General features: G+C 37.4%; 2 protein-coding genes across 7 annotated transcripts in view; one reads left to right on the top strand and one right to left on the bottom strand.

Moving 5' to 3' along the window:
- Nucleotides 1-9403, bottom strand: part of camsap2a (calmodulin regulated spectrin-associated protein family, member 2a) — a 47271-nt gene extending 37868 nt beyond the window's left edge. For 2 of the 6 annotated variants that reach the window (XM_079807005.1, XM_079807006.1), the window contains exons 1-2: nucleotides 8812-9403; nucleotides 640-899 (exon numbers count right to left, since the gene is read on the bottom strand). In XM_079807005.1, the coding sequence (XP_079663131.1) occupies nucleotides 640-899; nucleotides 8812-8950 (399 nt within the window). In that variant the 5' untranslated portion in view covers nucleotides 8951-9403. The remainder of the gene's footprint in view (nucleotides 1-639; nucleotides 900-8811) is intronic. The other 4 variants (XM_079807003.1, XM_079807007.1, XM_079807002.1 and 1 more) reach the window with 3 other exon arrangements.
- Nucleotides 9404-10292: 889 nt separating this feature from the next.
- On the top strand, nucleotides 10293-17742 carry ddx59 (DEAD (Asp-Glu-Ala-Asp) box polypeptide 59). The gene is made up of 7 exons (XM_079807108.1): nucleotides 10293-11189; nucleotides 13498-13680; nucleotides 13759-13848; nucleotides 15323-15574; nucleotides 16958-17110; nucleotides 17188-17316; nucleotides 17399-17742. The coding sequence occupies exons 1-7, from the start codon at nucleotides 10455-10457 to the stop codon at nucleotides 17663-17665; spliced, it is 1809 nt and encodes a 602-aa protein (XP_079663234.1). The 5' UTR covers nucleotides 10293-10454; the 3' UTR covers nucleotides 17666-17742.
- The last annotated feature ends 366 nt before the right edge of the window (nucleotides 17743-18108 follow it).

Here is an 18108-nt window from a genome sequence, read left to right as displayed (position 1 = left end):
AGTATACACAGAAAAACCTAAAATTATTTTATAATGTCTACATGTGTGTCTGAATACATACTGAAGAGATAAACTCAAGGACTGACTTTAGGACCCAGTGGAACAGCTCATTTGCTCCATATAGAGCTATAAGGCCATCTAGTGGCAAGAGTCATGAAATATCATGTTATATACTTTTTTACACAAAAGGCAAAGGTCTAGCCTGGAAATCTAGATGCACCCTAGCGGCAGCAAATGTAATTTGCAGCCAGGGCGTCTAGCAACTCTCCGTTGGCTTGCGAACTTGAAAAACCAAACTCTAGTCAGGCCAATCACATCGTGTGTATAGAGTCGGTGGGCGGGCTTAACATAATGACGGCAGAGTTGCGACGGTTCCACGTGATTTCCTTGAGGGGGGGGGGGGGGGGGGGGGGGGGGGGGGCTGTGTGAGCAACCACAGTTTGTTTTAATATGGGATTTATCTGAAATAGACACCAGTCGGATATGTAACAAATTTAGAACCACATTCGAAAGTGGCCCGAATTGAATGCCAAAAAATCTGAACAGATATTTTGCTATTTACACATAATATCCTAGATCCATCTGTACCAAATGTCAGGAAAAAAAATCAGAGCATGTAAATGAAAAGGGTTCTCTCACCATCTGAATGGGTTTCTTTTGCAGGTCTCTCTCGGTCACTAGTCTCTCCTGGTCGGTGACGTACAGGCCCTTCTGAGCCAGAGCCTGGATGACGGCGTCATGACCCAGCAGAGGTTTGACAGCGTCGCTCTTCAGAATCAAACTTCCTGCTCGGCAGTACAGCTCAGCCGACAGCAGCAGGCCAGCCACCGGAGGCTTCAGGTGCTCCTGCTCATACTGGTCCCTGTAGAAGGGCTCGTTCAGGTCTTCTGGAACATTGTCTGCAAGATGACAGAATAACAGTTATCGTTACATTGCTGCCAACTAAAGGCCCCGATACACTCACGGCAAAGGTTTTTTTCATTCTTCGCTTAGGGGTAAAAAGAAGTTTGAAATACATGACCAGCGGTATACTGTTAGCAAACATCCCAACACTGCTGAAAGCGAGGTTTAGATGAATATGTAAATATGAGCTACTTGCTTTCCTCTCAATAACAAAATCATACAGCTAAAATGAGGTGTGAAAACAGCAGTTAAGAAAACATCTGATTATAGTGACATGGATATGCAAAGGTGTTTACCAGCCTGAGCGATCTTTTCCAGAAAGTTTGCTTTGTAATGAGGAATAAAGAAACATTCATGGAATATATGAAAAGTATAAATCGGGACTAGCTTCTTTGTTCTTATTTTTAATAACAAAAACTAAATAAAAAATATATACGATATGTTGTTTTAAACGTTTTGTGTCAGAATTTGGTAATACGGAAAATAAAACAAGCTTTCTGCATTTTGATTTTCTTTCCTGACACGTATGACTAGGTACAGCCACCATCATAAATATGGTAAATTTGGTATGCTAATTATAAAAAACCCCGCAAATTTTCCACAAAACTCTGGAAATTACCTCCACAGTTTGACCTTTTGATTGCAAAATCACAACAAAATATGGTGAAATTGATTCATATGACTTTCTGCACATATTTCTGCACCTTCACTCTGTTATATCATAGCAGACAGCTGAGTCGGTGAGATTTTTTCCTGAATTTCAAAGATCAAAGTAATTTCATCTTCGGAACAGCTAAACATAGCTCAACTCGGCTTGGTGTTTTCCGATCCTCAGTGCAAGAGTAATTTACTCTCACTCGGGAAGATGAGGAAAAGGAGAAAGCCCTTAAAGGAAGCGAGACGGTGTCTACCACACAGCTACAATATAAAAAAATATCATTATCACGAGTTAACACGCTGACAGAATAAATGGGTTCACAGATCCGAATGAGGTCACCGTATCCATGGAGAACCAAGATGTTTAGCTATTTATGGAGACGGGTGAGAGTTTGAGAGAACGCTTGCGTCCTTATTACCTGCACATGGTTTCAATTTTCTGCATTAAACCTGATTGTGGTAATGATAAATCAGATTTGACCCACTCTGTACGAATGAATGTCTTCATTCGAGACGTGGACAATACGTAAAAATGGAAAGCACCTTAAATGTTTTCATGAAAGGTTTCAAAACATTTCACTGATGGTATCAGAGCCATAAGGCGTTGACAATGCAAGTCAAAAATATGACTGCCGGACTGCGGTTGCCATGGAAACAATAAGGAGGCTGATCGATTCCCCTGCCATACGTATGTAGCCAGGAGCTCCTCGCGAGCCTCATCAAAGACAGATGGAGAAACGCAGAAGGGAGAGAGGAACTGCACAGGTGTTTAGATTCTGTACTTTAAAGATGAACAATACGTAGAATAATCATGATAGATTCACAATGATTTAGCTGGAAATATACAATTAAGCAATATTGTAATATTCCAATGATTTTAAAGGGTAAGTTCACCCAAAAAGGAAAATTAGCCCATGATTTACTCACCCTCAAGCCATCCTAGGTGTAGAGTATATGACATTCTTTTTTCAGACGAATACAATAAGAGTTATATAAAAAAAATTCCGGGCTCTTCCAAGCTTTGTAATGGCTTATTTTTGAAGTCCTTAAAAGTGCATCTATCCATCATATAGCTGCTCCACACAGCTCCGGGGGGGTAAAATAAAGGCCTTCTGAAGCGATGCCATGCGTTTGTGTTAGGGGTGTCGAAATTAATCGCTTCTATGATGCATCGCGATGCAGACGAGGACGATTCTGTACCGGTTCAGTAATAGACCATAACCGATTATCATGTACTGATTATTTTCTGACGTCATTTGTCGCGTACATGCTTTTGTCGCGGTAGCATTCAATGGCAGAGGAAGGTGAGACGCGAGTAATTAAAATGCTCCAACTACTTTAAAAGCCGACATCTGGGCACATTTCGGCTTTTATGAAGAACCTGGTAAGCACAACCTGGAGAACAAACGTGCTGTGTGTAAATCAAAATGATCTGATTTATCAAAACGATTTCATTTACACATAAATGTTTCTCTGCAAAACGGATATAAATCCGATCTTCAATTCCCGCACTATATGCAGAATTAGAGGTCACGTCACCGAAAACAACAGATATGAGCTGCATTTTATAGATAATCAGCTAACTTCAAAATCAAAGACCACAATAGGAGAGAGGCGTGGCAACAGCACTGGTAAGATCATTCAGTTTCTTTACTTTTAATGAAGATGATTGTACGTTGAGCACCTACGATTTTACTTTCAGTAGTTTGTGCACTGGCTTGATGAAGAGATGCAGCGATGCGTGCTTCAGTAGTGCTGTCATATAGCCCATAACACGCTCTCAAACATACATTTTTTTTAGCATTGCATTTAGCAAGGAGTAAAATTTACATATGTGGTTTCAACAACCAGATGCATTTAGACTTTAGTTTTGACTGTAATAGTGGCCCAGACCACCTCCTGAAGTGGCTTTTAGTATTTTGTGTATTTGTTTTAAATGCTCCTGTTGACTTCTGTGCCCAGACTTGAGTTTTGTTTGATTCATTCAAGAAGCGTGTTTTCTTTGAGCAGGTAAAATTAAAGCAGGGCTCGACATTAAAGGGATATTTCGCCCAAAAATGAAAATTCTGTCATCATTTACTCACCCTCAAGTTGTTCCAAACCTGTATGAGTTTCTTTGCTCTGTTGAACACAAAATGAAGAATGTTTGTAACAAAGCAGATAGAGCAACTATTGACTACCACAGTATTTTTTTTCCTACTATGGTAGTCAATAGTTGCTCTCTCTGCTTGGTTACAAACATTCTTCTAAATATCTTCTTTTGTGTTCAGCAGAACAAAGAAACTCATACAGGTTTGCAACAACTTGAGGGTGAGTAAATGATGACTGAATTTTCATTTTTGGGTGAACTATCCCTTTAAGCCGGTTCACGTCGTTGTCCTTCGGACAAGTAAATCTGTCATTCACTTGTCCGAGTAAAAAATTTGCTTGTCCGGATTTCTTTTTTTTTTTTGTAAATATAATTTATTCTGAAGCAATATTCTCACCAGTGTTCAATCAGCTTTGACATATTTAAATCTGCATTTTATGACAAGCCTGACAAGCCAGACCCACATCAAGATGTTGGGTCTGGAAACTCACCATTGACAGGGCTCAATTCGAGGGGCGGGATAAACGGTTGTCTTTCAAATTCCCTCTGCATACAATTGGATAGCGCCATGAGCGCCACAACCAACCAGAGCAAAAAAGAAGGTGAAGCCAAGCTAACGTTAGTTGATAGACTTTCGCTGTATCCGGTCGGCAAAACTTCGAACATATCTTCCTTTCTTAAGAATGACTTCAGTGCCGTTCTTTGTTCTTTTCTTAAAGAAAAGCTTAACTCCAAGTCTTCCAGAGTCGCGGCCAAAGCCGATTCAAAAGACAGCTGTTCGTCAGCTTTGTTTACGAGTAGCACGCAGAACCTCCGCAAGTCTGCCGTGACGTGCCGTCATTATGTTAAGCCCGCCCACCGACTCTACACACGCTGTGATTGGCCTGAACAGAGTTTGGTTTTTCCAGCTCTCATCTCTACCGAGAGTTGCTAGACTACACTCGCGGCAAAATACATTTTCTGCCGCTAGGGTGCATCTAGATTTCTAGGCAAATTTTTACCTTTTATAAAGGGCATTTCCTATAATAATAATCCTATTAAATATAGGCTATGCTTCAGCTTTCATTTTATTTTATTTTTTTAATTTGATCTAGAAATTAAAGTAGAATAAGACGCTATAGGGCTGTTACCAATCAAATAAAATAATTTACACAAAACAATTACAACTGCATTAAATAATGTTATGAGATTGTTGAATATAAAAATATATAAATAAACTAAACAACCAGTAGGTGGCAGCAGGTGACCGTCTTAATGAGTGAGTCATTGAGTCATTAATTTAAACGATTCATTCAAACGAATGATTCAATCAAGAATGAGTCAGGCCCTGTCCCAAATGGCACACTTCATGTGCACTTTCGGTCTTGTGGACTTACAAAGGTCGCTGCGTGCGTGTGTCTGTTAAGTCCACGAGACCGTAGGGTGTCCCATTTGTCATTTTAGGTCTCAGAAGGGTGCTCGCGAGCGCCCCCCTTTGAGGTTGATATGCGCCCTCAATGCGCACTTCTGCCGAGCCCGCACTGGCGCGAGCTACGCAGCGGACTTCTTCCCGGCAGTCAAAGCGGCATTACTTGGTGAAAGTGCGGACTCAGATGAAGGCTGTGAGGGTTTAGGGTGCCATTTGGGACAGGGCCACAGTCGTTTACGAATAGGTCACTGAATCTTTGATTCAACCGATTCATTCAAAACACTGAATCATTCAGTAATACACCGTTCCTGTGAGAAGCGTTATGGTTCTGCTGTGATCTTTGTTTGGAACTATTTTTGCTGCTGAAATCGAACAAAAACAGTGAATATATCATCTAAAATGTAAGTAACTTAATGTTAATTAATTTGTTATGGAACTGTCATTTTCAGTCGTGATGGTATTCAGGAAAACAGCACTCTTGGTTTTGTGATGTTGCTTTACTGTAGGCTATATGTTATAAATATAAAAACTCCACAATTTGTAATGTTAACCGTGTTTCTCTGTGTGAGCTGTGCTCATTTGTTGTGATTTCTCCTCAGGAGGCTGTGCGAGCGTCAACAGGGCAACCTTGTTACATACAGTCAGTTCATTATACATTATATATTATTAGCCTCTATCAATCGCCAATTACACTAAATTAATGCAGAATTATTGTTGCATTTTGGTGATTCCTTAGTTAAGTTTTTGACGTTTTAATCAGCTTGTCCGGTCGGGGAAGGGCTTTTTAAATATAACTCTTATTTTATTCCTCTAAAAGAAGAATGTCATATACACCTAGGATGACTTGAGGGTGAGTAAATCATGGGCTAATTTTTTTTTTTGGTAAACTATTCTTTTAAGCTTTCCCCACTTTTAAGTTTATTTCACACATCAATTTTCACAATAAACCAATGTGCAATCAAGAAAGAATGCATTCAGGAGATGGACAGAGAACAGAGTGCACACCATTAAATGACCAATTCATTATCTCTATCTGTCCCAACTGACCAAAATGGATCAATGGAAAAGCTTTTATGGACTTTAAGCTGACCACTCTCAGCTGTTCATTCAAACAACCACTCGTATTTCATTTGAACTAGTCTGGCGGCATCATACATATATTAAGTTAAAGCCCCGCTGTATACATTATGCTTCAAATATTACTATTGTGGTCTGAAATGTGTTGATTAAATCATTCTTTGTATGGAGAAAGAGCCTTTTATCAGTTTTACTATCATCTGTCCTAAGGTTACACTTCAAGACAAGTCAACAAACGGGTCAATAACACCCTTAAGGCCTGTCAATCAAACTGAGCATTTCCATATCCTCACCCTGCAGTTAAAAGTCTTGTTCTTTGTTTAAGGTCACTTTAAATCAGAGATTTTAAACAATAACCACTCTGACAGGAAGAGTTGTCATTTGAGTCTTGCATGGGCCTGAAGACCTGACTGCGCATTTAAATGAGAGGACCTAAAGGAGACCAGATGGCCGGTGGCTACATCAGTTAGCCAATCACAACGGGTCTGCATAATGTTAAACTATACACAGCTCAATGACTAGCTAGCGAATAAACGGACATCAATCTGTCAATCTAGATGTCAAGCTTTTACCGATTTTATTGAATATGAGCATGAAACTTCATTAACTAATTTGATGAGCATCATATGGTCAAATTCAGCACACAAAGCGACCAACTATGAGCTGACATTCTGTCACAATGTTCACCACAGTTGAACTCTGTGGCTCATGTATCACATTTTGTTTTTAGTTTATTAATATTATGACTGATATTTTTATATCAAGTTGCACTGATAGTCAATCACCCTATGAAAAAGAAAAAGCATATTTAAAAATATATATATTTGTTGCAGATAATATAATTTTAATGAAAAAGCCTCAAAGAGAGCACACTTTTATGACTATGTTAGTATATTTGTAATAATGTCAAATTAAATATTTTATTTTAAAGTACATTTTAAAGAATTGTTTTAATAATCTTTTGTTGTGCTTTAAAGAAGTGCACTAAGGTGTAAGTTATCGACTAACACACTAAAGCACATGTAAAGTACTTGATTATAATTTAACTGTAATATTACATTTTAAATTATTATATTTTAAATGAACTAAATTGCAACTTCATCATAGAAAACGTGTAATTGTAAATAAATTTAACCCGCTGGTGCTGTTCAGTCATTTTTGACTGAAAAAAATGTTACGTTTTGGTTTTGATTTTTTACTTCATCAGAATGGGATGAAACTTGGTAAAGGTTTTGGCACTTGCAATGTAAGCGCACAATTTTTTTTGACATGAATCGAAAAGGTCAAATGGTCCTGAAAAAAAAATTACTTGTACTGTTCGCTGTCAAAAATGTCCGCATTGGGAACGAATGGAAGACGAATTTAGTGGAAACGGTTGGTACTGCGCCCAAACAAATTCTTACTGAAAGCTAATTTCTTGAGATATCAACCTCAAATTTGGAGCAAAACTGTAGATTTAAGGCTTTGATTTTCTCACAGTTTTAGAATAATTTTTTCATATACAATTTTAAAATAGTTTTTGTGCGTTTTTTATAATAAACAAACATATCACTTTTTGTAAGGGTCTCCTTTAAAAAATATCAAACTTAAGTCTGTGCTTCAAAGCATTGAAGATTTACGACAGTTTAAGTTGGAAATTTCATTTTCAGGTGCATAACAGGTAATAAATGGATCATAAATATCTTATAAATATAATTTAGTCCCATAAAATCCCATAAAAATACAAAATAGTAAATAAAAAACATTATCAAACTAAAATATAGTACATTCATTCCATTAAAATAAAACAAATCTGTAATTTTTGATCGACACGGAAGCAGTTAAATACATAGCATACAATTCTCAATAGAAATTACATTAAACTACATTTTAGTTTACTTAAATTCTTGTCGGTACATTCAGCAGTACACTCTATATTTCAAAAGACAAAGAAGTGTTTATGAAATTTTACATATAAAGATGTACTTAAATCCTACTAAAAAAACAACTAATTGCATGTAATATAAATTTAAACTATAATACATTTTCATTTAATTACAAATAACATTCATTTAAGAGTCCGGAAACACTACATTCAGTTTGCACTTACGTATACTCTTTTAGAACAGGCCTATGTTATTTCTGTAATAAGTACTCTTTTTAAAAGTATGATAAAGTGTATTTATTTTTCTCAAGGGTTTGTTTGAGGTTCCAGATAAGAAAGGTCATCACATGACCAAGATCTATATCTATACAAACAAACATATTATGTATAATATTGTATCATGTTTAATAATGATCTGAACAGTTGACTGAACAGTTAGCATATTCATTTTCCATGATATTTACAAGGTACTACCATGGCAGAACTTGTTTAGTTAGTGTTGGATAACATTTTACATTACACCATTAAGTAATGGATACAATTAATAAACAGCTATTTATGAAACAGTTTGAAATTATACATTGTAATTGTGGAATATTAACATTATGTAACATAATATAATACAAAATCCTGTCAGACTTACTCCATGAGAAAAATGCGATCATTAACAATCTGAGCATTACGTTATAACATGCATTCATATTCAAAATATGGTTTTATTTCAGTTTGATATCAAATGCATTCAAAGCAACACATTGGCAATCGAATCAAGAGACAAAGATGATGGTGGAGAAAGAGAAGCACGCCACCTACCTGTACCAAAGGCTTTGGCCACCAGCCATGTGAGGCTTGCTCTGATTTTAGCTTTATTAAAATCATAATGTTCAAAAGACTTGATGGCAGGAACAATGAAAGTCTTTCTCGGATCCCTGGAGTCGGTCAGATCTCCCATATTCACAGCTGCAGTGTCACATCCAGTACTTAAAACGATGACATCTCTCCGAAGGAATTCAATGCATCAAATCGTACTTTTTGCTTATTATCTCTCACATATATATCATATTGTGTAACATACATGTGTCATATAGTTGTTCAAACACTCGGCTGGGCTTATTTTCACATCAAATTCGCGCCGATCCGGTAATAAAAGTGGGGTTCTGCCCATACAGCTTCATCCATTCTGGTACCCCATTTGAATTCGGCTGTTTTTCTCCTTAATCCCTCATGTTCCGATTTAGAAGAGGCGGGCAAGGTGTTGCTATCTAAAAAGTCTTTGTCTTCTTTAGGACCTCGCCATTCTCTGCCCACATATTCCCATCTGGATATTTACGGTTATTCTCCCTCTATTCATCCAGCGTCCTGCGGTCTCTCTGCAGCAGTGTGTGAGACTGAGCCTTCTGCGCATGCGCGCTCCGCCCAACACGCCAACAACCCAAAACTGGCAGAAATTGGGAATGGGATTATGCTAGAAATTGGATACAGGTACATTTTATAACAAAGATATTATTAATTTTCTCTATATACACACATAAACACAAATAAAATAATAATACATAAAAAAAATCGTGTTGTATTTTATAAATAGTAAAAGCGTGATGTTGTCGTAAATCATTAATCATTAACATTAACTTTATTTATTCACAGTGTTTCGTCTACCGGGAATTATTATATAATTAATTTAAAAAATATATTTTCCTATTTATTTAAAGCCAAATTAATTAGTACAATATTGTCTTGTGCCATTAATAAACACAAAATATACAATGCATGGCCCAGGTGAATTTCACAAAGCTAAATGTTTTTAATAAAGTAAAATAATTATCTTATTGACTTATATTGACCGAGTATCCATGAACTTTTATCTTAATTTTTAATTTTAATATATTATTAATTATACATATTAACTGATATAATAAATTATTGTATACAATTATTATTATTATTATTATTATTATTAGTAGTAGTAGTAGTAGTAGCATTAGTATTAGTATTAGTATTAGTATTATTACTACTATGTCATATTTCATTAATTAAAACTTTAGTACAATACTTTGTCCAGTTGAATTTCATAAATCGAAAAATTGGGTTTGTCTCAATAAATTAAAATAATCCGACTAACCTTGAAATCTTGCGAAATATACTTTAAGATATACATAAATATATGCTTTATAAAAATCATAATATTAGTAGTTAAATTATATATTATAAACTGATATAATAAGAATATTACTAACGTATACGTTGGTTATTGCTTCAGCGTTCTTTAATCTTTAAAAACTACAACCCCCATCTTTACAGTAGTGTTTACATGACGTCACATCTATGCGACTTTTTAGACGCGGTTCCGTCTGCAGATCTCGGGTTCTCTGAAATAACGCGTTTTTAAAAGAAATATAACCACCGTTTTTCTTTTCTTTTCTTTTTGCTTGTATCTGTGTGGTGAATGTGGGCAGAACATGTTTATGCCGAGAACGCTAAAGCTCAAGAGAGCCCCTGAGTCCCGTCAGCAGAACCACAAGAGAAGCAAAACGACACCGGAAGACACTGTTTCTACATCTCCATCTGACATCTGTCCTCCAGACGAGACTGTGAATATTGAAACAGAGGAGGAACTCAATCAGGTAGAGTCTGAAGAAGAATCAGAGGAAGAGGAGGAACCAGTGAAGTCATTCAAGAAGAGCCAGAGATGGCCAGAGCCAGGAGAACCTGTGTGCGTCATGTGCGGTCGGTATGGAGAATACATCTGCGATAAAACAGACAATGATGTCTGTAGTCTGGAGTGTAAAGCCAGTCATCTGGCTAAAATGTGCTTGGGCTTTGGCGAGAAGGTATTTTCTAAGGAACCACAGGAGACCTCTAATGCGTCAAACACTGACACTGAAAGTTACTCTTACAAGGAGGATGTGTTCATATCTGAACTGACTGAGGAGCAGATTAAGAGAGTTCAAACTGAGCTGGCAATCGTGACTGCTGGCAGTGAGGTCTGCAGACCCATTATAGAGTTTGAACACTGTAACTTCCCCACAGCACTCAGGCTCAACCTGAAGAAGGCCGGTTATGAGGCACCCACTCCCATCCAGATGCAGATGGTTCCTGTTGGTTTAACCGGCAGAGATGTGATTGCCACTGCAGACACAGGCTCTGGAAAGACAGTTGCCTTCCTTCTTCCAGTGGTAATGCACGCACTCCAGGTAAATACCGTACTGAACATCTTAGGTATTTATATAGAGCATTAAACAATACAGATTGTGTCAAAGCAGCTTCGCATTAATAATCAGGAAAATAACAGTATTAATTTAGTAAAAATTAATCAAGTATGAAACAAATTAATGTTTCTGTTTCAGCTAATGATGGATGGATGGTTAGATGGATAGATAGATGGAGGGATGGATGGATAGACCGATAGATGGATGGATGGACAGATGGATGGATGGACAGATGGATGGATGGCTAGACAGACAGACAGATAGTTGGATGGATGGATAGACAGACAGATAGTTGGATGGATGGACAGATGGATGGATGGATGGATAGACAGACAGATAGTTGGATGGATGGACAGATGGATGGATGGATAGACAGACAGACAGATCTGTGGATGGATGGACAGACGGATAGATGGATGGATGGATGGATGGATAGATAGACAGACAGAAAGTTGGATGGGTGGACAGTCGGATAGAGGGATGGATGGATAGACCGATAGATGGATGGATGGATAGATGGATGGATGGACAGATGGATGGATGGATAGACAGACAGACAGATCTGTGGATGGATGGACAGACGGATAGATGGATGGATGGATGGATGGATAGACAGACAGAAAGTTTGATGGGTGGACAGTCGGATAGAGGGATGGATGGATAGACCGATAGATGGATGGATGGACAGATGGATGGATGGCTAGACAGACAGACAGATAGTTGGATGGATGGATGGATGGATGGATAGACAGACAGATAGTTGGATGGATGGACAGACGGACAGATGGATGGATGGATAGACAGACAGATAGTTGGATGGATGGACAGATGGATGGATGGATAGACAGACAGACAGATCTGTGGATGGATGGACAGACGGATAGATGGATGGATGGATGGATAGACAGACAGAAAGTTGGATGGGTGGACAGTCGGATAGAGGGATGGATGGATAGACCGATAGATGGATGGATGGACAGATGGATGGATGGCTAGGCAGACAGACAGACAGATAGTTGGATGGATGGATGGATAGACAGACAGATAGTTGGATGGATGGACAGATGGATGGATGGATAGACAGACAGATAGTTGGATGGATGGACAGATGGATGGATGGATAGACAGACAGACAGACAGATAGTTGGATGGATGGACAGACGATAGATGGATGGATGGATAGACAGACAGACAGATAGTTGGATGGGTGGACAGTCGGATAGATGGATAGATAGATAAATAGACAGATAGATATATAGATGAATGGATGGATAGACAGATAGATAGATGGATGGATGGACAGACGGATAGATGGATGGATAGACGGATAGACAGACAGATAGTTGGATGGATGGACAGACGGATAGATGGATGGATGGATGGATAGACAGACAGATAGTTGGATGGGTGGACAGTCGGATAGATGGATAGATAGATAAATAGACAGATAGATCTATAGATAGATGGATGGATAGACAGATAGATGGATGAATGGACAGACGGATGGATGAATGAATGGATAGATAGATAGATAGACAGACAGATGGACATATAGATAAATAGACAGATAGATCTATAGATAGATGGATGGATAGACAGATAGATAGATAGATAGATAGATAGATAGATAGATAGATAGATAGATAGATAGATAGATAGATAGATAGATAGATAGATAGATAGATAGACAAACAGATGAATGGATGGATGGATAGATAGATAGATAAATAGATAGATGGATAGATAGATAGACGGATGGATGGATGGATGGATAGATAGATAGATAGATAGATAGATAGATAGACGGATGGACAGATAGATAGAAAGATTTTTATGGCTCAGTGTTGGCTCTCAGGTCATGCTGTTTAAATAGAAAACTCTTTTAAGGGAACAGCTGTTACCCTAGATAGTGAGCGCTCTCCTGTGCACCGCCAGTATGAGTAATTCATAAGAGCAGATCTATTTTTGACTGGTCTATAATTCCAGTGCACTTCCTCTGAAAGTTCACAACCAGAATGCTTAATGCTTAACAGAATGCTTAATAGATAAGGGCAAACTGGGCAATTGTTATATAAAACTCACTTTCACCTGACAGCTATAATGTCACATTAATGTTTCATATTACATTCAACTTTTTTTATTCAGTCATTTATGTCCAGATTCATTTTTCCCCCGTGTGTAATAACTATAGATTTGGACATGACAAAATAAGTTACAACTGATAAAAATGTCAAAATAAAGAATTTTGTCTTTGATGTTTGAACTTCCCACAAACAATGTATGTATTTCCCAGAGCCAAACTGCTTCTCCGGCTTGTCCCACGTGTCTCATCCTGACCCCGACCAGAGAGCTGGCCATTCAGATAGAGAAGCAGACGAAGGAGCTGGTGATGGGTCTGCCGAACATGAGAACTGCCCTACTGGTGGGAGGAATGCCTTTACCTCCTCAGCTGCATCGACTCAAGCAGAAGATCAAGGTAATTATTAATGTTTGTCAGTTAAGAGCTTTATCAGAATCCACAACACCTTATCTGACCAATTCTTCCTTTTTCCAGATTGTAATAGCCACTCCAGGACGCCTCATTGAGATCCTGAAACAGAAGGCTGTACAGCTGGATGATGTCAGAGCTGTTGTGGTTGATGAGGTAAGAATCTATCTATCTATCTATCTATCTATCTATCTATCTATCTATCTATCTATCTATCTATCTATCTATCTATCTATCTATCTATCTATCTATCTATCTATCTATCTATCTATCTATCTATCTATCTATCTATCTATCTATCTATCTATCTATCTATCTATCTGTCTGTCTGTCTGTCTGTCTGTCTGTCTGTCTGTCTGTCTGTCTGTCTGTCTGTCTGTCTGTCTGTCTGTCTGTCTGTCTGTCTGTCTGTCTGTCTGTCTGTCTGTCTGTCTGTCTGTCTGTCTGTCTGTCTGTCTGTCTGTCTGTCTGTCTGTCTGTCTGTCTGTCGACCAGTCTGTATGTCTATCTGTCGTTCTGCCTGTCTTTCTGTCTATCTGTCGTTCTGTCTGTCTATCGTTCTGTCTGTCTGTCTGTCGTTCTGTCTGTCTGTCATTCTGTCTGTCTATCTTTCTGTCGGTCTGTCTGTCTGTCTATCTTTCTATCTGTCGTTCTGTCTGTCGGTCGTTCTGCTGTCTGTCTTTCTGTCATTCTCTCTGTCTTTCTGTCTATCTGTCGTTCTGTCTGTCTATCGTTCTGTCTGTCTGTCTGTCTGTCTGTCTGTCTGTCATTCTGTCTGTCTATCTTTCTGTTGGTCTGTCGTTCTGTCTGTTTATCTGTCGTTCTGTCTGTCGGTCGTTCTGCTGTCTGTCTATCTGTCATTCTCTCTGTCTTTCTGTCTATCTGTCTGTCTGTCTGTCTGTCTGTCTGTCTGTCATTCTGTCTGTCTATCTTTCTGTCGGTCTGTCTGTCGGCCAGTCTGTATGTCGTTCTGTCTATTTATCTGTCGTTCTGCCTGTCGTTCTGTCTGTTTATCTGTCGTTCTGTCTGTCTATCGTTCTGTCTATCTGTCTGTCTGTCATTCTGTTTGTCTGTTTGTCTGTCGTTCTGTTTGTCTGTCGTTCTGTTTGTCTGTCTATCTATCTGTCGTTTTGTCTGTCTGTTGTTCTGTCTAAGCCATTCTGTTTGTCTGTCTGTCGTTCTGTCTGTCTGTTATTCTGTCTGTCTATCGTTCTGTCTATCTGTCGTTCTGTCTGTCTGTCTGTCTGTCTGTCTTTCCATGTCTGTCTGTCGTTCTGTTTGTCTGTCTGTCTGTCTGTCATTCTGTCTGTCTTTCTGTCTGTCTATCTGTCGTTCTGTCTGTCTATCGTTCTGTCTATCTGTCGTTCTGTCTGTCTGTCTGTCTGTCTGTCTTTCCATGTCTGTCTGTCGTTCTGTTTGTCTGTCTGTCTGTCTGTCATTCTGTCTGTCTTTCTGTCTGTCTATCTGTCGTTCTGTCTGTCTGTCTGTCTTTCTATCTATTGTCTGCCTGGATGACAGACTATCTATTGTTCTATGTATGTACTGTTCTATCTACTGGTAATTTATAAAGTTATTTTATTTATATTTGAATCAGTGTAATTATTAATATCATTCTCATAAACATCCAAAGGCAGATACCATGCTGAAGATGGGATTCCAGCAACAGGTTCTTGAAATTTTGGAGCACATCCCTGAAGAGCATCAGACGCTGTTGACGTCAGCCACCATTCCCAAAGGAACGGAACATCTAGCGGCTCGTCTCACACGCAATCCTGTGAGCATAACCATCGGACAGAAGAACCAACCCTGCGCCAACGTCCGGCAGATAATCCTCTGGGTGGAGGAGCCGTCAAAGAAAAAGAAGCTTTTTGAGATTTTAAATGTAAGACTACTGTAAAAACTACTCTCAAAATTGACCCATTTGCTTTCTTGATCCATGTTTTTGGGTTTTTTCTGTGGAAATGCATCACATTTTGTTTAAAAAAGAAAAGAATATTCACATTTTAAAACAAAATAAGCCTGATTGACAGCGTCTGTGGCCTGCTGTCGACTGACTTTTTGGCAGAAATGCACTTACAGTGCAAGTCTCTGGGGCAATTTTTGCTGCTGTGTCTTACCCTCCTCTCCAGAGGAAATGGGTGGGTCCTCAAATGGCTTTGCTCCAGGAAAAGTAGCAACGGCTTAGCAGGGACAGAAAGCAGGAAAGCATCTTATAAATCACAACTTGTGGAAATAAAATTACCCCAGGATTACCGGATTTTATTCTATATATAATATTTTAGAATAATTGTCAATCAGAAATATGATATGACAACTAACTATAAATATGAATTCATAAATATGAAATTAAATAAATTAATAAGAAAATAAAATGATTTATTAATATGATATTTAATATTTTAGAATAATTGTCGATAAAATGTTTTAATTAAAAATTATAAATATAAATTTATAAATATGAAATAAATAAAAATGTTATTTTTCATATTTTAGAATAATTGTCCATTAAAATTAAAAAAGCAAATAACATTCATAAATAATATGAATTCATAAATGAAATGAAATAAACAAATACAATTCTTTATTAGCATTATTTAATATTTTACAATAACCATACAAAAAATATTAAATATCACAAATGATAAATATGAAATACAACATATGAATAAATAAATAATATAAACAAATAATTCTTTATTAAAATTATATTTATTATTTTAGAATTGTCCATCAGAAATATGAAATAGCAGTTCATAAATATTAATTCAAAAATATCAAATAAATCAATTGTCCAACAAAGTATGAAATGGTAAAATTGATTAAAAAAAGTATTAATAAATGTGAAATTAAATAAACATATAAATAGATAAATACATTATATTTTAATATTATATGTAATATTTTAGAATAATTGTCCATCAAAAATATGAAACTACATAAGTGATAAATATGAATGTGTAAATGTGAAATTAAGTAAACTAACTAAATGCAATTCTTTAATAATTTTTTATGCAATATTTTTGAATGATTTTCGGTAAAAAATATTAAATGGCATAATTGGAAGTTTTTTCTTTTTTACCATATATTCAACAAAAACTTTTTTACTAAACAAACAAAAAGAAAGTGAAAGCCCATTAATATTTTTATGCCATTAATATTTTTTACATTGTTTCATTTATACTACATCTGTCATTATCACTTATATTATTGGGTTTGTTTTAGTAGAATATTATTTAAATTATGTTTTTTTTGTGTGTGTTCACAGGACGGAAAGCTCTACCAGCCGCCGGTAGTTGTATTCGTAGACTGCAAACTTGGGGCCGATCTGCTGTGTGAAGCCGTGCAAAAGGTCATGGGATTAAACGCAGTCGCCATACACTCGGATAAGACGCAGTGGGAACGCAACAAAATTGTAAAGGTAATGCAATTTTTTTTAAGCAGCCCACAAATGTCCAATTTTTTTATATATATATAAAATATCTGTTGGTGTTTTAGGGTCTACTCGAGGGCCAGTTTGAAGTGGTGGTCAGCACTGGGATTCTTGGAAGAGGGCTGGACCTGGTCAATGTTAAGCTGGTAGTGAACTTTGACATGCCAGCTAACATGGATGAATATGTTCATCAGGTATGTAGTGTTTTATAAAAAAAAAACAATTACACGTTGAAGGTTAATTTCTGTAATGATACACTTTGTTTGAACCTTTCAGATTGGTCGATCTGGTAGACTGGGGCACAGAGGCACCGCCATCACCTTCATGAATAACAACAGCAAACGGCTGTTCCTGGACATTGTGAACCGAGTGAAGCCCACCGGCTCCATACTGCCGCCACAACTTCTCAACTCCCCCCATCTGTTCGAACAGCAGAGGAGAGCCAAACAGAGGAGTAACCATGGAGAGGAGGACGTCATCGGCACCAAGAGCAACCTCATCGACATCATCAGGAAGCATGACAAAAGATCTGCCAGGAAATAACTAGCACATGTATTTATTATTAACGGTTTTGCTTTTGTAATTTGTGTTTTCAATAAAGGCTACAAGTGAATGCAGCAAATGACTGTTTCCGACTGTTTCCAGTATAAAAAAATTCACATCACCCCACATTTTAAAAATGTTAGTAAAGTGAATGGACAAGAATGTAAAAATTTGGGGCTGTCAAGTCGATTAATTGCACCTGACATAAAAGTTTGTGTATATATATATATATACAGTCAGACCAAAAATTATTCAGGCACCAGATACAATTTTTTACTAGTGGGTGCAGGACACTATAGTTCATTTATGTAAGTGAGGATAGCAAAATAAAGTACAGTTTTACAACTAATACTATGGTTAGTGTAGCAAAACCATGGATAATTTGTGGTTACCATGGTTTTTTTGGTTTTATTTGTAGTAAAACCATGGTTAACTTTGGTAAT

Source organism: Gobio gobio (genome assembly GCF_949357685.1).
Source record: "Gobio gobio genome assembly, chromosome: 24".
Lineage (NCBI taxonomy): Eukaryota > Metazoa > Chordata > Actinopteri > Cypriniformes > Gobionidae > Gobio > Gobio gobio.
This window is presented reverse-complemented; position numbering and strand designations above follow the sequence as displayed.